This window comes from Hypanus sabinus, chromosome 17 (assembly GCF_030144855.1).
Source record: "Hypanus sabinus isolate sHypSab1 chromosome 17, sHypSab1.hap1, whole genome shotgun sequence".
NCBI classification, from domain to species: Eukaryota; Metazoa; Chordata; class Chondrichthyes; order Myliobatiformes; family Dasyatidae; genus Hypanus; species Hypanus sabinus.
The window spans coordinates 42476713-42498253 of NC_082722.1; the positions used below are offsets into that span (position 1 = coordinate 42476713).

At 42.8% G+C, this 21541-nt stretch overlaps 1 protein-coding gene across 5 annotated transcripts in view; it reads right to left on the reverse strand.

Moving 5' to 3' along the window:
- The window catches only part of gpt2 (glutamic pyruvate transaminase (alanine aminotransferase) 2), an 85859-nt gene that overhangs the window by 48391 nt on the left and 15927 nt on the right, over nucleotides 1-21541 (reverse strand). Inside the window, exon 1 of one of the 5 annotated variants that reach the window (XM_059992934.1) lies at nucleotides 18063-18211. The exons of 3 other annotated variants lie outside the window; for them this stretch is intronic. In XM_059992934.1, the coding sequence (XP_059848917.1) occupies nucleotides 18063-18107 (45 nt within the window). In that variant the 5' untranslated portion in view covers nucleotides 18108-18211. Of the gene's footprint in view, nucleotides 1-8526; nucleotides 8945-18062; nucleotides 18212-21541 lie in introns of those variants that run through there. One more of the 5 variants, XM_059992931.1, reaches the window with a different exon arrangement.

Below are 21541 nucleotides of genomic sequence, written 5' to 3' on the forward strand. Positions count from 1 at the left end.
ACACTGTAGTAGCCTCAACAAAAATCAACACGAGTGTGATTACTTCTAACACACATTTTATTATCCCAGCAAACAAATGGCAACGTCATATTTTATACCGTGCCTCCCCCACCCCCAGAATTCACCGTAGCAGACAAAGTCTAATGAGCAAAACACGGGCAGGTGCCGGAGAGGAAGAACAGTCAATGTTAGAAGGTCTGGAAGTGGGAGGCCAGCCCCTCTGCTGGGGTTGTGCTAGTAACACTGGAGAGTACAGGTCCAAATGGGAAGGCTTGAGACGATCCACAGAAACACTGTCCGGAATAACTCCAAAGTCTAGTGTAAAAAACTTATCCTCTACTTCCAATGCATGGAGCGGGCCATCACAAGATGGCTGCAGGGGATCCTGATGTCCGTCACGGGGCTCAAACACATCATTTGTCTCTCGCAGACCCGGCAACAGGCCATGCTGCGTCTTGGGTAGTGGAGCAAAAAGTTTTGGTCATGCTCATAAAAGCCAACCACTGCTGTGAAGCGGACTACAGAACCGTGGATATTGTGAGAACACTCATAGCAGCCTCAGGGGTTGTCTGAAATTGAGCTCCGCAGAAGAGAACTGAAGGTCCGCTTTAGGGGCCATCCTCAGGCCCAACATGACCCACAGCAGTCTGTCCACCCAACAACCATCACTGAGGAATGCACGGAGAGCAGCTTTCATTGAATGGTGGAACCACTCTCTCAGACCATTGGTCCGAGGGTGATAAGCCGTGGTCTAGTGCAATCTGATCCCCAGATCACGGGCAGTTGGACACCAAAGCTAGGATGTAAACTGCATTCCTTGGTCTAAAGGGATATCTGACCGACACTGAACTGAGTGATCCATGAGCCAACAAATGTATGCGCCACCTCCGTAGCTGAAATGGACGACAGCAGCACTGCCCTTGGCCAACGTGTGGTCCTCCATAAGCTGGGAGCAACCAAATCCACATTCACGTGGTTGAAATGATGCTCAGAGGCCGCGAAAGGAGCCAAAGGAGCCTTGGCGTGTCGATGCACCTTCTCCCGTTAACTCGCCAAACAAACACTAGCCCAATCCCTGACGTCCCAAACTATTGTCACCAGTTTCTGTGATGCCATCTAGCCCGGGTGAGAAAGCTCGTGGACCGCAACGTAACACACCGCCGCCAGCTCGCTGGCACAACCAGCCTGGGTCACCCCGTTGACACATCACACAGAAGTGAAACATTGCTGTCACCAAAAGCAACGTTCACCAATTTCAACCCTGTGTCTGCCGAACACAGTGCCTGCATGCTCGGGTCCAAAACCTGGTCTGCCGCCATCTGAACATAGTTCATGCCCGAAAGGATCGGGAAAGGCAGTTAGCCACAAGGTTATTCTTTCCCGTGACATGCTGGATGTCCGTGGTGAACTCTGAAATAAAAGAAAGATAGCACTGCTGTTGAGCAGACCAAGATTCAGAGACCTTAGCCATAGCAAATGGTAATGGCTTCTGATCCCCAAAAGCCCTCTAGGAGAAAGTGAAAATGTCATACTACCAAGTACAGGCTGAGAAGCTCATGGACAAACATGCTGTACTTGTGTTCACTGGTGTGAAACTGTTGGCTAAAATAGGTGAGAGGCTGCCAAAAGCCATTGACCAAGTGCTCATGCACCGTACAATCCGATGTGTCCGTGGTGAGAGTGATCAGTGAGTCTGGGATGGGGGTGTTGTGCCAGCAGAGATGCATTTGACAATGTCCGCTGCTTTGTCCTTTGAGGGCCTCGTAGAGGGGAGGCATGAGCTGAGCTGCTTTGGGGACAAAATAGTGATAAAATTTCACCACACCCAAAAATTCCTGCAGGGTCTTAACATTGACGGGCCGAGGGAAGCACTTAACGGCCTCAACTTTAGCTGGCAGGGGACCTGCCCCTGCTGCATTTACGCGGTGTCCGAGGAAATCGACCACAGTCAGTCCAAGCTGGTACTTTGCTGGGTTGACTATAAGGCTGTGCTAACTAAGGCATTTGAAAGGGATATTGTGTAAAAGATGTTAGTCCCTAGAAGAGCTGGCTACCAAAATGTCATCGAGGTAAACAGGCAGGAATGGCAAATCCCCAAGAACACTGTCCATGAGGTGCTGAAAGGTCTGGGCTGCATTCTTCAGCCCGAAAGGCATTTGAAGGAACTCAAACAAAACAAATGGTGTAATAACAACTGAATGTCACTTTAGGTGGATAGGGACCTGGTGATAACCGTAAGCAAAGTCTACCTTCGAGAAAGTAATTTCCCCTGCCAGGCGGGCAGAGAGATCCTGGGGGTGTGGGATTGGGTGATCGGCCAGTGCTTGTGGCATCACTGAGTTGGTGGTAATCACCACATGGTTACCCACCCCTGGTTTTCACACGATTTGGAGAGGGGAAGCCTATGGACTGCTTGACAATGCCCAGGCACTCCATGGCAGTAAACTCAGTCTTGGTGACAGATAGCTTCGCCAGATTGAAGCACCTGGCATAGACGTGAATGGGCGGGCTCGTGGCAAGGATGTGGTGCTCCACCCTGTGTTTAGCGGTGGAGGAGGAGAAAGTGGGCTCGATCAGGTTCAGGAACTCAGTGAGGAGGCGAAGGAAGTCGTTGGAGGCAGAAAGGGCACTGGCAACTTCGAAGTGCTGGTGGTGCTGAGTGTGCTGGAGAGGGAGTAGAAAGTTTCTGTGTTGACAAGGCGCCGGTTCTGGACATCAATGTGAAGACTGCTGGCGCAGAGGAAGTTGACCCCCAACAGGGGTGTAGACACTGCCCCCAGCACAACTTCTGCCCGCTAAAGCACAATGCCATCTCACGCTTACCAAAAGTCTGGTTGGTCCACATTCCCCAGTTCATATGTCCAATTTAGGCGTGTACAGGACACTCACCTGAGCACCTGTATCACAGAGGAACAGGGCCCAGAAACAGAGTCTGGAACAAACAACAAACTGCCTGACCTACCAATGCCCATAGCAGCTAATGGCACCAGCTGTTCCATTTTCTGACTCCTTGGCCAAATAATAAACTATGTCAGAATACACTCCGTCAGCCTCTCTCGCTAGAGCCCAGAGGTCTTTGAGGGGAGAGCCAGCCAGAGCCAACCGCATCTCGCCAGGTAGTTATCGTAAGAAAAGCTCTGTGAAAATGAAAGGTGGCTGATGTCTGCCAAGGAGGGACAACATGTGGTCCATCAACTCCAACGGCTTGGAATCGCCTAAGCCGGGCAGTGAGAGGAGCCAATGGGCGCGTTCAAAGTTTGAAGGTCTCTAGAAGGAGTAGTTTAAGAGTCTCTTACCTGCTGACTTACAGCAGGTGTCGCAGGGTGCTCATCACCCTGGTTGCCGAATAGCTGTCTAAGGCTGGGACGATGTAGTAATATTTTGTCATCTTGCGAGATTTCCTGCACTGTGAACTGGGACTCTGCTTGAGTGAACCAAACAGCTGCATGTTCCTGCCGGAATTCAGGGAGCTTCAGAACAATGGTGTTTGCAGTCACAATTATAAAACAAACAATATCACTCCAGATTCAAATAGCAGAACGTCGGGATCACCAATGTAGGCGTTTCAACAAAAATCGATAAGAGTATAATTACTTCTAATGTACACTTTATTATCCCAGCAAACAAATGGCGATGTTATTTATATATATATATATAAAACCCCGCCTCAAAATGCAATAATGTACAACGTAACATACACGGCAAACTTAACCCTCAACAGTCTGGGTGAATTCTGACAAAAGAAATTAAGGAGTCACTACAACACACAATAATCGATAAGTATTCACCTATCCCCTTTAATATGACACACCAAATCATAGGTGCAGCTGATTGGTTTTATAAGGCACATTGTTAATTAAATGAAAATCTACTTTTGGAGACCCGTGTGCAGTCAAGGTGTTTCAATTGATTGGAGCAAAAGTACATCTGTATCTGGAAGGTCCAACTTCTGGTGAGTCAGTATCCTATCAAAAACTACACCATGAAGATAAAAGAACACTCCTAGCAATTCCATGAAAAGGTTATTGAAATGCTAAAGTCAGGAGATGTATACAAGAAAATTTCCAAGTCACTGAATATCCCTTGGAGTAGATAAGTTAATCATCAAGGAATGGCAAGAATATGGCATAGCTGTAAATCTGACTGAAGAAGGCTATACTCAAAAACTGAGTGACTGCACAAGAAGGGGACTAGTGAAGGAGGCCACCATGAGACCTATGACAACTCTGGAGGAGTTACAAGCCTCAGTGCCCAAGATGGAGAGACTGCACATACAACAGCCGTTGCCCGGGTACTTCATCAGTCGCAGTTTTGACACCCAGCAACTTGAAATTGCTCACTCTCTCCACTTCAGATCCCTCTGAGGATTTGTTAGTGTTCCCTCATCTTACTCTTTCTGAAGTCTACAATCAGTTCTTTTGTCCTACTGATGTTGAGTGCAAGGATATTGCTGTGACACCACTCAACTAGCTGGTATATCTCATTCCTGTATGCCCTTGGCTCCAACTGAGGTTCTGCCAACAATGTGACTGAAACAGCCACAGTAATAAATACCTCAACAGCAGGACCCTCCAAGCTCTTCTCGCTATTCAACACCACCTCCTCCAAATTATCTACTAAAATAACAGTGAATCTTTCCAGCAAATGACTGCCGTGGTTAATCCTCAACCTATACTCAGTGAATTGAGTTCTTGTTCAACCAATTTTTCCCTCCACAATATATATAAGAAACAGAAGCAGGGTTTGTCAATTCAGTCCCTTCAACCTGCTTTGTCGTTCAACAAAATCATGAATAATTTTCTACCTCAGCAATGTTTTCTTGTACTGATATGTAAAAATCTATCAAGCCCTACTTTGAACATACTGAGCCTCTCAATATTTCAAAGATTCTTCAACCCACAGGTAAGATCATGGCTGATTCAACCTAGGCTTCACATTTCCACTATCCCACCTCCTCCCCCACTGCTTTGCTCTTTTGCAGTTTAAATATATTCAATGACTTCATCTCCATAGCTCCCAGGGGTTGAGAACCTCTCATACAGTCCATAATTTTACCCAACACACTTTTACTGCTTACTTGGTTTACATAATTTCCAAGATAACTTTCTTGAAGACAGAGTCTTCCATGATTGGGTGTGGCACAGTAGAATAGTGGTTAGTACAACACCTTACAGTACCAGTGATCTGGGTTCAATTCCTGCCACTGCCAGCAAAGAATTTGTGCATTCTCTACTATAATCTGACACTTGACAATTATTCTACAAAACAAAATGTCCAAATTAATTCTCTTTTGGAAGATAATGTGATTATTCTTTCAATATTAAACTAATTTAAAAATACATAAAAATAAAAAATGGACAAACAATACTGTTAAGATTCAAAATTGTTTAATGTCATTTCAGGTACATTACTATAGAGGAGAACAAAATAAACGTTACTCCAGATCCAATGCAGCACAAAAAAAAAACCGATAAAGAACACAATAATAATAAAAACCACAATGAATATAAATGCATAAGATAGAACAGGAGTGCCTGTACATAAGGTGGCTGAAAGGAAATGATAAAGTAGTGGTGGTGAGAGGGTGGGGGCGAATGGAGGGGTGGGTTCATGTGTAGAGGAGAAAGTAGCTGTTTTTGAGTCTGGTGGTTCTGGCATGGATGTTACATAGCCTACTCCCTGATAAGAATGGGACAAACAGTCCATGAGCAGGCTGGTGGGATCCTTTGTGATGTTACTGACCCTTTTTTAGCACCTTTCTATACATATGTCCTTGATGGCAGGTAAACTAATGCCAGTGATGTGTTGGGCAGTTTTGACTACCTGTTGTAGAGCCTTCCTGTCCAAAACTCAAGATTAATTAAAAAAAAATCAGCCAAACAAAAATTCAAATCTCTTTAATTACAAGTTAAGATAAGATACATTTGTAATCTCATCATGATCTCAAATGCTTCTCTGGGCAGAGAATTCCAAATTTGTGACTCTTTGGGAAAAGCAGTTCCTCTTCATCTCCATCCTTAATCTACTTTTCCAAAATTTGAGGTTATATCCCCTTTAGTCTCACCTACCAGTGAAAACAACTTTCCTGCCTCTACCTTATAAAAATTATGAAAGGGATGAATATGTTTCTATAAGATCCCCTGTCATTCTTCTATATTCCAGTGATGGTCTGCACAAGGACCCCCAAGTTCCTCTGCATCTCAGATGCCTGGATTTTCTCTCGTTTAGAAAATAGTCAACACATTTATTTCTAGTACCAAAGTACATGACCATGCATTTTCCAAAATTGTATTTCATTTGCCACTTTCTTACCCATTCTCCTAACCTAAGTCCTGCATCCTATCTGTTTCCTCAACACTGCCTGCCCCTCCACCAATCTTCGCATCATCTACAAACTTGGCAACAAAGCCATCTATTCCATCATCTAAATCATTTATATACAGCATAAAAAGAAGTGGTCCCAACACCAGTCCCTGCGGAACACCACTAGTCACTGGCAGCCAACCAGAAAAGGCTCCTTTTATTCCCACTTGCTGCTTTCTACCAATCAGACAATGCTCTAACCATGTTAGTAACTTTCCTGTAATATTATTGGCTCTTAACTTGGTAAGCAGCCTCATGTGTGGCACCTTGTCAAAGGCCTTCTGAAAGTCCAAAGCCACTGATGGGAGACCTGTGTATAACTGCCATCAACGTCCTTTTACCCTTGCAGTTTCTTTAACTCAGTCTACAAGGATTCAACATCTTTCAATCCTACGTCACATTTTTCTACTGATCTGAAGCGATTCTTTACCAGTAGAGCCACACCTCCCCCTCTGCCTACCTTCCTGTCCCTCCAATATAACGTGTACCTTGGACATTCAGCTTCCAACTACAACCATCCTTCAGCCACGATTCAGTGATGGTCACAACATACCAGGCCATCTGTAATATTGCAACAAGATCATTCACCTTATTTCTACTAGGCACATTTAGATACAACACCTTGAGTACTGTATTTGCTGTCCTTTCTGACTCTGCATCCCTAATGATTTGAATACTTAACCTATTGACTGCAACTAAGTCCCATCACCTGCCTGCCCTTCCTGACAGTCTGACTGCACGCTATCTTTACTTTTTTACCATCTGTCCTTTCCTGAGTCCCTTCACTCCGGTTCCCACGCCCCTGGCAAGTTTGCTTAAACCCTCCCCAACAGCTCTAACAAACCTGCCCGTGAGAATATTGGTCCCCATTGGGTTCAGGTGCAACCTGTCACTTTTGAACAGGTCATGCCTACCCCAGAAGAGATCCCAATTATCCAAAATCCTGAAACCCTGCCCCTGTAGCAACTTCTCAGCCACACATTTATCTACAAAATCATCCTGTTTCTACCCTCACTGGTGCGTGGCACAGGTAGCAATCCAGAAATTACTACCCGGGAGGTCCTGCTTCTCAGCTTTCTACATGGCTGTCTAAATTTTCTTTTCAGGACCTCATTGCTTTCCCTTCCCGTTGTCACCAGTATGTATGAAGACATGTGTCTGCTCCCCCTCCCTCTCCAAAATGTTGTGAACGCGATCTGAGACATCCCTGATCCTGGCACCTGGGAGGCAACATTCCATCCGGGTGTCCTGTTCATGTCCACAGAATCTCCTGTCTCATCTCCTTACTATCGAGTCCCTATCACCACCGCTCCCTTCTTTCTCTTTCCGTTCTGCACCACGGACCCGTGCTCAGTGCCTGTAACCTGGTTGCTGTGGCATTTTCCCGGGAAGTCATCCCACACAAGAGTATCCAAAGCAGTATACTTACTTTGAGGGGAATGGCCACAGGGGTGCTCTGCTCTAACTACCTATTTCTAATTCTCCTGACGGTCACCCAGCTATACGCCTCCCACAACTTTGGTGTGACTACTTCCCTGTAACTTTGATCAATTGTAACCTCACTCTCCCGTACAAGTCGAAGGTCATCCAGTTGCTGCTCCAGATCCCAACACGGTCTTCAAGGAGCTGCAGCCGGATGCACTTCACGCAGATACAGTTCCCCGGGAGACTCTGGGTCTCCCAGTTCTCCAACATCCAGAACGAAGAGAGCACAGCCATTTAAATGGTACAGTAAGAGAGGGGGTAAAACAAAAAGGAAATAACAGCCGCTTTACACAGAACCGACGCCTCTTCCTAGCCGAAGCCTACTGAGCTAGCCCCAATATTAGTCAGGTGTTGTCAAGATCACAGATCATTTTCTCCATTCGTAACCCTCACAAAAAATCATATTGTCAAAGAGCTGCCCTCAGTTATCTTTCTGCTGGAAGGGGGACTGATTGGCACTTGTCTTAATCAAACAAAGAATGGATGGTTTCCAAAGGAATGCGGCCACGTTATGTGAAGATCAATTGTAAAGTCTACAAGGAAAGGATAGGGACTGATGAAACGCCTCTTTGAAGGTGTTGGTATGGAGAACAAGCTCCCCGAGCCGTTTCTTTATTTTCAAACACAACTTCATCACAATTGTACCAGTGCCAGTCGCTGTCACCACCCCACACTCACCTGTTGCAGCTCCTTCTCGATCTCTCCTGCTTTAATGACAATGGGTCCCCGGACTGCGTACTCGGTTGCGCGGACCTGCGGGTTCAGGCTGCCCATGTTGAGGACCCTCTCACTGTTCCTGACGGTGGCGGCTCGGCTGTCCCGCAAGGCCGAGGCCGTGCCCACCGTTGTCAGCCTGGCAGGGAAGCCGCTACCACCCAGCTCCAGCCGCCAGCTCAGCAGCACCTCGGCGCCCACATGCCGCGCACAGCCGCCGGCTGCTGCCCGCCTCCCCACCGTACTCAACCGGTACATGGCTGTTCAAACGCCGGGAAGCCACTTGGCCACCATGACACAGCTGCCCCTCACATCGGCGCATCCAACATACAGAACCGTTGGTTTCAGTCCAACCGCCAAAGCCTTGCGCAAGCTACTCTGGGTATAGTAGTCCAACCTCTCGGGCTAGCACAGCGTACCTATCGCGAAAAGACTACTACTCCCAGACACCATCTGGTGCACAGACATGCGCAGAAGCTATTCAGTAAAAAAACAAGATTCTCGGGATGTGCCAATCACAGGAAGGTTATTTATAGCTGTGTGGATAAAAAAAATGGGAACAATGATTCTGATCTGAAAACTGAGGTCTATAATTTGGTTTCCTGTCGTTTGAAAAGAAAAATGAGTGACCTCCCTCAAATTTGCGCTGTGTCATAGGCGTGTAGTAGCCACCACGAGAGGTGAAAGTGGCTGAGAATTAAGGAGGCCAGAGATCTGGATGTTTCACAAACTGTAGAGAAGATAAAACCACGTGCAAAGAGTAGCATACATGAAATTGATAGAACTTAAATAAATCGCTTCCCTAATTGGGTCCTTATGGGTGATGAGAAAAAATCAATGCTCTTTCCTTTGGTTGATGGATTTTATTCTATATCCGTCCTAGCTTATCTCAGAAGGAACACTTTCTCTGTGAGGCTTAAAAGGAAGACAAAGGTGGATTTAGAACTGAAAATGACGTATGAAGATCTATTGCAAGTTAGGATTGATAAAATGGATTAGAGAAACCCTACTGTAGTTCTGAGAGGGAGGGGACAATGGTAGCACTTGGCCCATTAATCTTAGCTGAGGATAAATGATATTAAATGTATCAAGTCTGAAGGTGTCATAAGATCAGAAACAATAGAGGGTAAGAAACTGGGTGGATAGAACCACATTCTTATCGAAGATTGGTTTGGAGAATGGTAGTTCTACAAACATCCTCTGCACAATACCATCCAGAGACAGAGAAGCAGCTTCAGCGGCAGGTTGCTGTCAATGCAATGCTCCTCAGACAGGATGAAGAGATCATTACTCCCCAATGCCATTCGGCTCTACAATTCAACCACCAGGGGCAAGACATGTTAAAGTGCCGGGGTTAGGACTGAACTTAAGTTACCACTCAATGCACTTTAGTAAACTATTTAAGAACTTTTTAAAAGCTATTTATTAATGCTTTTTGGGAGGGTGATTTTAGATGCATATCATATTTATACTGAGTTAAATACTGTATGTAATTAGTTTTGCTGCAATAAGTGTATGGGACACAGGAAAAATGTTGAATTTCCCCTTGGGGATGAATAAAGTATCTATCTATCTAAAGGAATTTCTAATTTTTGATAATGTACTTAAATCCCAGAGGGGAAAAATAACTAAGTTCAATAGCAAGTTCAGAAGGCTAATATTAAACATTACAGCTTCAGGTAAGTTGACACTGTATCAGTCATCCATCTGTGACATTGCTCTGTTTATTTGTTGTTCTTCTCACCCCTGGAAGTGGACAATATGTTCACACTAAATTACTCGGTAGTCTTACTGCTCTGCATTTCACAAGTTCCATATTTCTTTAGTCCATGTACTTGCTCCTATCAACTAATTGAGTATATAACCCTGTTTATAGCTTATCTATATAGTTACACAGCTTTTGTCTTATCAGAAATATACTCCCTCCTCCAACTTCCCCACAGCTTAACAAGTTTCTTTAGAATTCTGATAAAAAGACTTAACACTGGGGGAGAAAAACATTTCTCTTCCCACACATGCAGCCTGGCCTACAGAGTATTTCTAGAATTTTCTGTTTTATTTTAGACTTCCTGCATTTTGCAGGTTTTTAACTTTTAAAATATTTTCCATATTGATTTGACCTGACGCGGACTGGGAGACGGTTTCGCTGAATATCTACACTCTGTCCGCTAGAGAAAGCAGGATCTCCCAAAGGCCACACATTTTAATTCCACGTCCCATTCCCAATCTGATATGTCTATCCACGGCCCCCTCTACTGTCAAGATGAAGCCACACTCAGGTTGGAGGAACACCACCTTATATTCTGCCTGGGTAGCCTCCAAGCTGATGGCATGAACATTAATTTCTCTAACTTCCGTTAATGCCCCTCCTCCCCTTCTTACCCCACTCCTTATTTATTTCTTTATTTATTACCCCCCCACCCCCTTTTTCTTTTCTCTCTCTGCCCCTCTCACAATCACTCCTTGCCTGCTCTCCACCTCCCTCTGGTGCACCCTTCCCCCTTTCTTTCTCCCTTGCCACCCATCCCATGATCCTCTTCCTTCTCCAGCTGTATATCCCTTTTGCCAATTAACTTTCCAGCTCTTAGCTTCATCTCTCTCCTGTCTTCTCCTATCATTTAGGATCTTCCCCCCCACCCCCCACTTTCAAATCTCTTACCATCTCTTCTTTCAGTTAGTCCTGACGAAAGGTCTCGGCCCGAAACGTCGGCTGTACTTCTTCCTATAGACGCTACCTGGCCTGCTGCGTTCCACCAGCATTTTGTGTGTGTTGCTTGATTTTTTTTAAATGATCTCTTCTGAACCCATTAATGATAAAACAGTTGTATTTCATTACGAGTTTGAGAAGATTTGGAATGTCACCAAAAACTAGCAAAGTCTAACAGATGGTTTCAAATCCTGACAAATCTTTTGTAATTCTTTGAGGAACTGGCAGGATAGACAAAGGAGAGTCAGTGGATGTTGTTAGTTGGATTTTCAAAAGGCCGTTGACAAGGTGCTGCACATGAGGCTCCTAAACAAGAGCCCAAGGTGTTACAGAAGAATACAGAAAGCATGGACAGAAGATTTGCTGATTGGCAGGAGGCAAAGAGTGGAATAAACGGGGCTTTTTCTTTGGCTGCCAGTGACTAGTTGTGTTCTGCAGGGATTATTTCTTTTCACTTTATATGTCAATGATCTGGATGGCTTTCTCACTGTTTGTGGACAGTACAACAATAGATGAAGGGGCAAGTAGTGTTGAGGAAGCAGGGAGTCTGCAGAAGGACTTAGGTTGGAAGAATGGGCAAAGAAGTGGCAGATGCAATACAGTGTAGGGAAATATATGGTCATACGCTGTGATAGAAGGAATAAAGGCATAGACTATTTCTAAATGGAAAGCAAATTCAGAAATCAGAGGTGCAAAGGGACCTAGCAGCCCTAATGCAGAATTCCTAAAAGGTAACTTGCAGGTTGATAAGGAAGGCAAATGCCGCGATAAGGCATTTGATAAGGTACCCCATGCAAGGCTTATTGAGGAAGTAAGGAGGTATGGGATCCAAGGGGACATTGCTTTGTGGATCCAGAACTGGTTTGCCCACAGAAGGCAAAGAGTGGTTGTAGGCGGATCATATTCTGCGTGGAGGTCGGTGACCAGCGATGTGCCTCAGGGATCTGTTTTGGGACCCCTTCTCTTCGTGATTTTCATAAATGAACTGGATGAGGAAGTGCAGGGATGGGTTAGTAAATTTCCTGTTGACACAAAGGTTGGGGGTGTTGTGGATCGTGTGGAGGCTGTCAGAGGTTACAGTGGGTCATTGATAGGTTGCAAATCTGGGCTGAGAAGTGGCAGATGGAGTTCAACCCAGATAAATGTGAGGTGGTTCATTTTGGTAGGTCAAAAATGACCGCAGAATATAGGATTAATGGTAAGACTCTTGGCAATGTGGAGGATCAGAGGGATCTTGGGGTCTGAGTCCATAGGACACTCAAAGCTACTGTGCAGGTTGACTCTGTGGTTAAGAAAGCATACAGTGCATTGGCCTTCATTAATTGTGGGATTGAGTTTAGGAGCCAAGAGCTAATGTTGCAGCTATATAGGACCCAGGTCACACCCCACTTGGAGTACTGTGTTCAGTTCTGGTCGCCTCACTACAGGAAGGATGTGGAAACCATAGAAAGGCTGCAGAGGAGATTTACAAGGATGTTGTCTGGATTGGGGAGCACACCTTATTAAAATAGGTTGAGTAAACTTGGCCTTTTCTCCTTGGAGCGATGGAGGATGAGAGGTGACCTGATAGAGGTGTATAAGATGATGAGAGGCATTGATCATGTGGTTAATCAGAGGTTTTTTTTTCCCAGGCCTGAAATGGCTAGCATGAGAGGGCACAGTGCTTGGAAGTAGGTACAGAGGAGATGTTGGGGTAAGTTTTTTATGCAGAAAGTGTTGAGTGCATAGAATGGGCTGCCAGCGATGGTGGTGGAGGCGAATATGATGGGGTCTTTTAGGAGACTCCTGAATAGGTACACGGAGTTTAGAAAAATAGAGGGCTATGGGTAACCCTAGGTAATTTCTAAGTTAAGGACATATTCGGCACAGCTTTGTGGGCCGAAAGGCCTGTATTGTGCTGTAGGTTTTCTATGTTTCAGTTGTTACGCCTGCAGCCCCCACCTTTGTGAGAATCGCAAGATCACTATTGGGTTGGGTCAGGAGACCCAGGAAATGAGAGAGAGAGACGTGTGGAATGTCTCGTTCCCCCGGCGATATAAAGCTATGGGACATGGCTATTGTCTCTGGAAGGCGAATTTGTGGATTGAAATACTGTGCTACATGGAAGCCCTCAGGCAAAGTGGGCTGGTTGAGGGAGGGATTGCATCACCCCCAACCTGATTGACATCTGCGACCCTGTGAGCCAGTATAAAAGAGGATCTGTGGGAACAGCCCCTCAGACGCACCAGAAGAAACGGTAGCGATCCCGTAATAGCGGAAGCCAGTAGGGAGGCCACGTGCGTTCGGTTCCATTCGCCACGGAACCAGTGGCTCTTCTCACGGGAGACTGGCTTTTAGCTAACAACGGGGAAACCAACTCCCACGACTCAAAGGATTGGCATCATAAAGGACCTGGGTAAGTTTAACCCGTCTCTCTCTTAAACCCAAAACGCTGCAGCTTGAACGAACTAACAGTGACTTTTATATTTCCATCGGACAATACATTATCCCCTAGACAACGACAGAGCTATTTCTTATTGATTATTATTATACCCGCGCTTTTAGATTTAGTATTGACGACGTATATTATCTGTATGTTTGCATTAATCTTACTTTTGTGCCCCTTTTTCAATAAATACTTTTAAAAATAGTACCATCAGACTTCAACAGACCTCTCTGTCTTTGCTGGTAAGTGACCCAGTTACGGGGTTATGTAACACAGTGTTGGCATTCATTTCCAGAAAACTAGAATATAAAAGCAAGGATGTGATGCTGAGACATTATAAGGCATTGGTCAGACCGTATGGAGTATTGTGAGCACTTTTTGGCCCCTTATCTAATAAAGGATGAGCTGACATTGAATGGGGTTCTGAAGAGGTTCATGAGAATGATTCCAGGAATGAAAAGTTAGAGTATGAGGAATGTTTGATGTCTCTGGACTTGTGCTTGCTGCAATTTATAAGAATGAGGGGGAAATCTCATTAAAACCTATTGAATATTGAAAGGCCTAGATAGAGTGGATGTAGAGAGTATGTTTCCAATAGTGGAGGAGTTTAGGGCCAGAAGGCACAGCTTTATAATACGAGGACATTCCTTTAGAACAGAGATGATGAGGAATATCTTTTACCAGAGGGTGGGAATCTATGGATGGCTTTCGAGGCCAAGTTATTGAGTACAGGCAGTCCCCGGGTTACGTACGAGTTCCGTTTACTGAGTCCGTCTTTAAGTCGGATTTGTATGTAAGTCAGAACAAGCACATCCGGTATTATTTAGCGTCAGTTAGTCAAACGTTTGTCTTAGTATATAGTATATATTTTACCTTTCTATGCATATAAAACACCTAAGAAATGTATGTATTCCAATAATTAAACCACTGCGTTGCTTAGTAATAATTGTAGCTTTCATTGGGGCAGGGCCTTTCACATGCTCCATTATTCTCACTTTATCCGTTATCCATTAACGTTCCGATCGTTGACCGACTGTAGCCTAATGCTTTTCCAATGACCGATGGTGTTTCACCTCTTTCCAAACGCTTTATTATTTCCACTTTATTTTCAATTGTTATCGCTTCCCATCAATGGAACAGAAACACTGCAAGTGGTGGGTCCTGAGCTGCGCCGGCTCCCGAGGTCCGCTGGGTCCTAAGGACCACCGCACTGAATTCCCCGGGTTCGAAACTCCACTGCACTGAGACAAGCTAAATGGGACAAGTGGGGGCTGTGCTGGGTTTGGGTATTTGATCCTCCACAATATTCTGTGTGGGAACTTAAACTAGAGGCGGCAGTGTTTTTTTTTACGAGGTCTAGTTGAGAGCTCGACATCAACCCGGCATGGATGCGGTCTGTCACTATATTGAACTCGGGAACCTCGAGCCCGGCACCGATCTCACTGTGCCACCAGCCGACCGGAAAAGGGGGTGGGGTCAGGGTGAATCTTACTAAAAAAAATTTAAGCCAAATACAAAGTTAAACACTCAACACAGTGTCAATAGCAATGCCTTAAAATGGTGAACGGCATTCTCCTCCCTTGGTTCGTAAGTACAAGTTGTCCGTAAGTCGGATGTTCGTAACTCGGGGACTACCTGTATATTTAAAGCTGTGATTGATAGGTTCCTGATTAGTAAGGATGTCAAACATTATGAGAGAAGGCAGGAGAGTTGGGAGGGATAATAAATCAGCCAAGATTGAATTGAGGAGCAGACTCAATGGGCTGAATGACCTTTGTATTATGGTCTTATGTCACAGTCACAAAGAGGATGCTATAGGGATTTTGCTCAGATGGCACCAAGGTCGAGGTATTGCAATTATATGAGAAGACTGAAGCAGCTGAGAGCAGACGAAGTTAAGAAATGGTCATATTAAGGTGTTACCAACTTATTTATCACAACACAGGATGTTTCTTGTTATATATGTCTTGAAAAGTATGTAACTACAAGATAACTCAAACCAAAGTGATAAATGTGCAACATGAGCATTACACAGTTGAATGAGGGGCCATGGTTTGGAAAGTTCTTTTATGGCACTACAACAGGGAAAACATTTTTTGAATGAAATTTTATACATATTGCGTAAGTGTGTTACAGAATATATCAATTTATTAGTAACAATTATTTACCGTAATAGATCATTTAAAGCTCAGCAAAAAAGCCCATCATATCCATGCCAGCTCTCAGCAGAGCAGTCTCATCAGTCTCATTCTTTGTTTTCATTTCACTGTAACCTTGCAACTTATATTTTCTCAAATACCCCATTAACTCCCCCCTTTGACTCTTTGGTTACATATGTACACCAGCTGCAACTGACTACCAATTAACTACCAGCATGTTTGGGATGTGGGAGGAAAACACATGGAGTGAACTGCAATTCTACACAAACAACACCTGGGGTCAGGACTGAACCCAGGCCCCTGGAGCTGGAAAACAGCCGTTATAACTGCTGTAGAACTATGACATAACTTTCTTAGAGAAACATTTCCCCATGGCAAATGGATTGGGGCTCAAGGTAAGTTTTTGTTATCTCGAACGTGCTCCGCTGTAATTCCAATGGCATATTTCAAAAAGCTGGTCAAGTCTTGAAGGTTAAATATTTGCAAAATGTATTGGATAGTTTTACAAAGATACTGCACAGGTACGATCAATAGAATAAGATACTGAATTCTGCATCATTTTATAAGTGTATATAGAAGCAATCTGATGATACATTAAAAATCAAGAACAATTTAGTAAACTGATCAGTACCTTTAGAGCTGCAGTTACACATCAAACACAGATTTGCTCTTTCCAGTTCTGATGAAAAGTGGAAGGGGTGAGTGGCTTCCTGATGTTGGATGCCAACATCTCTATCCTGGACCCAGCATTTAGACGGAACCATGAAGATGGCAGAGCAGTATCTCTACATTCTTATAAGTTTAGGTTGATTTGGCATGTCTTCAAAGACACTGACAAACTTCGACAGATGTACAGTGGAAAGCATTCTGACTGGTGGTGACTTTGTCTGGTACAGGAACTCCAATGCACAGGAACACAAGAGACCATTGAGAGTGGTGAGTCAGCCAGTTCCATCATGGGAACAGCTCTTCCCACCATTGAGGATATTTACAAGAGCCAATACTCAGGAAGGTGACAGCAATCATCAAGAAACCCCACCATCCCGGCCGTGCCCTCTTCTAGATGCTGTTATCAGGCAGGAGATACAGAAACCCAAATACTCACACCTCAGGGTTCACAACAGTTATTTCTTCCACTGCCATCAGGTACTTAAACAATTTGGAAAATTCCATCACTATCTCAACTATATGTTTATTTTTCTCTCAACTTGCACGAATGTCATTGTGTTTAATTTGTTACACAAATTGCATGCGAGTTGATTTAAGTCTACTGTATAAATGACATGTTATTAGAAATGTCATTTCTAGATTTTCTTTTTAAAAGATTAATATTAATAATTTTGAGCAGGTTTTCTAAAACGCTTCATGTATTTTAATGTCTGTTATACTTCTATTCATAGTAAAACAATGAATTCACATAAATAAGCAGCATGGTGAGGGAAAGATCACTGAAGTGCTGCACTGATCTGCCCTCATTATAACTGCTGAACAGACAATTATTGCAGCGACTCCCTGTTTACATATTGGAAGAACTGGTCCATTCAAGAGATGTTGGTGGAAGACTGAGTTCCTGTCTTGTTAGTGCCCTCCTTTGCTCACTATTAGCATAGCAGTATAAAGAGTAAACATATAATATTGATGAATTTTAGTTTTTAAATGGGTACTATTGCCACAGATACGTTCAAAAAAGGGAAATCATTGGGCCCCTTTATTACTACATTATCCAGCTCCCTCTTCAAAGAATCTTAAATTTCAATTGCCATTTTCAATTAAGAATATCCCAGGTATTAATCACACTTTTGTTAATAACTTGTTAACATCCATCTTAAATCAATTTTTGATGATAACCTGTTTCTCTTTGTTTATCTTACATTAGGGCTAAAGTTTCACTATATTCTTTTATCCTGTTCCAGAACCTCAACATTTAATCCACATTAATCCATACTAAATGCAGCTTTGTCAAATATGTTGTCTTTGTTTAATAATACACCTGAAAGACATGTTCAGTAGAAATAAAAATGCTTTTTTTTGAAGATTGGGGGAATTTTCCTGACATACTGAAGTTCATCCATCAAACAACAAGAGAAATTACCTGTGTTGTGTATTTAATATTTCAGTAATCTTGTATATGTATTGCTTGATAAAGCATTTTTGTTTGTTTTAATAATTCATTTTGGGTTATATTTAAAAATATGTTAATTGCACATACCATACATGTGCACCTTGCTGAAAGGTAAGATGAAGCCAGACTCATCCTCCCGGACTCTTGTGTCTTCCTTGAATTAATTTAATGTTTTGAAGTTACAAAACATAGCAACTTGTTTTTTAATCTTGGTACTATTCATGGCTTCAACCGTATAAAAATTGTTCACTGAAATTGCCTACAAATAAAACAATAACTTCATTAAAATACAATTAAAATACTTTGTTACACTATGTGGAGAAATGCAAAAAAATAGAAAGATATATATATTCTTCTTAATGTTGTCATTACTGAGAGATTCATTCTTGGTTGGTTCTCTCTCAAGTTATTCCAAAGCACTCACCCTTTGCCATGTTTTATGATTTCTAAGTGCTTTTGAAAGAAATGATTTGAAATAAATACTAAATTTTGCATTTTAGAAATAAAATATTATTGTATTCAACAGAAAAGAGGTCTAAGATAGTAGGTTGAAATTAAATTCAGAAAATATATAGTTTGTTTCTACATCAATTGTTTGGAGTTTTTTTTACAGTGAATTGGCATTAAATAAAGAATGCTGAATGCCACAAACAGTAAGCTTTCCTTTAGAAAGGGAATGCTATACAGAGACCTTGACAGTAAAAGAAGGGGATTTAAAGAATTGCAACAATCTGCCTTAGGCTGGTGAACAGGATGTGGAGGAGTTAATTTGATTAAATCAAGCAAGTTGACCCACTTATACAGAACAGATTATCAAAAGCTTTATTTTCATTTTATTGTGTAGGAATTGAGCTAATTGAATCTGATCACAACTATTTCAACCAGGCGTTCATACTTTTCTGGAATAAAATTGAAGCCTTATTTCATGCAGGCTTGATCTGGTCTTAGAAAGAAAAGATTGAACTGCATGTGTGATGTGCCTACCATCGCAAAGTCCAACTACTGTATAAATATTACCCAGTGGAACTCAACTCCTATAAAGACCTGCACTTCTACAATTCTCGCCACAATTCAAGAATGTACCAAAGTGCTAAGTACTCTTGAAATCTAGTTATATTTGTTATGTAAGAATAACATAAGTGACACAGCCAGTTTATAAGAGTAATTGATCATTCCAAACACAGCTCAAAATGCCTGATGCCTTACATCTCAGTTGTATGTTCCCTGGTTATTATTTCATTATTTATTCATACAGCAGTGTGTTTCTGGATATGGACTTTTGAATTACTTTACCAGTTCACTGGAATTCTGCAATTCTTTTCTTGTTGAGTATAAAATTTCTTAATTATTATAAAGAAATAAAAGCATACATTTGTTTTGACATGTGAAAAGTACTTGCATGCAAAACTATATCCCAAAGACTTGAATTCTTTGAATACTGTTTTCTTTTTGTCATACCATCTTTCTCACACTTGCTCTGAAGTCTGACTATTCATGTTGGGGGTGGGGGAAGCGACACAGAATATAAGTCTCTAGGTCAGTGTTTCTCAACAACCTGGTGGACTCATACTGGCATGCAACAGCACCTAGTTTAGATAAAAAATGTATACTTTTTCCAAGAAAATGATTAGCTACTTAAAAATCCCATTTCCAGAAAAGTTGGGATATTTTCCAAAATGTAATAAAAATAAAAATCTGTGATATGTTAATTCACGTGAACCTTTATTTAACTGACAAAAGTCCAAAGAAAAGATTTTCAATAGTTTTACTGACCAACTTAATTGTATTTTGTAAATATACACAAATTTAGAATTTGATGGCTGCAACACACTCAACAAAAGTTGGGACAGAGGTATGTTTACCATTGTGTTACATCACCTTTCCTTTTAACAACTCTTTTTAATCATTTTGGAACTGAGGATACTAATTGTAGTAGATTTGCAATTGAAAATTTTGTCCATTCTTGCTTGATATAAGACTTCAGCTACTCAACAGTCCGTGGTCTCCGTTGTCTGATTCTCCACTTCATGATGCGCCATACATTTTCAATAGGAGGTAGATCTGGACTGGCAGCAGGCCAGTCAAGCACACGCACTCTGTGTCTACAAAGTCACGCTGTTGTAGTCCGTGCAGAATATGGTCTGGCATTGTCCTGCTGAAATAAGAAGACGTCGCCTTGATGGCAACATATGTCTCTCTAAAATCCTAATATACGCCTCAAAGTCAATGGTACCTTCCATACATGCGTCTCACCCATGCCGTGGGCACTGATGCACCCCCAAACCATCACAGATGCTGGCTTTTGCACCTTTCGCTGATAACAATCAGGATGGTCGTTTTCATCTTTGGCACGGAGAACTCGATGCCCGTCTTTTCCGAAAACTAGCTGAAATGTGGACTCATCTGACCACAGCACACGGTTCCACAGTCTTTTGGTCCATCTGAAATGAGCTCAGGCCCAGAGAACTCGCCGGCGTTTCTGCATAGAGTTGATGTATGGCTTCCTCCTTGCGTAATACAGTTTTAAGTTGCATTTCTGGATGCAATGACGGACTGTGTTAAGTGACAATGGTTTTCCAAAGTACTCCCGAGCCCAGGTGGCTATAATTGTCACAGTAGCATGACGGTTTGTTAGGAAGTGCCGCTTGAGGGCTCGAAGATCACGCGCGTTCAACAATGGTTTCTGACCTTGCCCTTTACGCACTGAGATGTCTCTGAATCCTCTGAATCTTTTCACAATATTATGTACTGTAGATGTTGAAAGACCTAAATTCGCTGCAATCTTGCATTGGGAAATGTTCCTTTTGAACTGACTAACAATTCTCACAAATTTTGGCACAAAGGGGTGAGCCACGATCCATCCTTGCTTGCAAGGACTGAGCCTTTGATGGACGCTACTTTTATACCCAGTCATGATACCTCACCTGCTACCAATTAGCCTGCTTAATGTGGAGTCTTCCAAACCAGTGTTACTTGAATATTCTATGCACTTTTCAATCTTATTTTAACTCTGTCCCAACTTTTGTTGAGTGTGTTGCAGCCATCAAATTCTAAATTTGTGTGTATTTACAAAATACAATTAAGATAGTCAGTAAAACTATTGAAAATCTTTTCTTTGTACTTTTGTCAGTTAAATAAAGGTTCACGTGAATTAGCATATCATAGATTTTTGTTTTTATTGCATTTTGGAAAATATCCCAACTTTTCTGGAAGTGGTGTTTGTAGATTTTTGAATGGAGCTAAAATTTCCAGTATCCTCAACTTCTCATTCCAAGTCTGCAATCCGGTGCTTTGTGGCTTCAGGTCTTCCATGAATAATTGGACAGAAACACCAAGGTGCGAACGTGCACCAGGAGTGGGGCTGGAGCCAGGGGTCATAAAGAGTGAGGCTAGAGTCGGGAGTTGGGAACTGGACCTGCTATGTGGCTGGAGTTACAGTCAGTATAGTATTGTGGGACAGTTTTAAGCCCAGGGTCAGTAGCTGGAGACCAAAGGATAGTTGAGAGGGTGAGTGAGTGGGATAAGAAACAAGAAGGGAACAAGCAAGGGCTCCTGTGTAGAGTCTG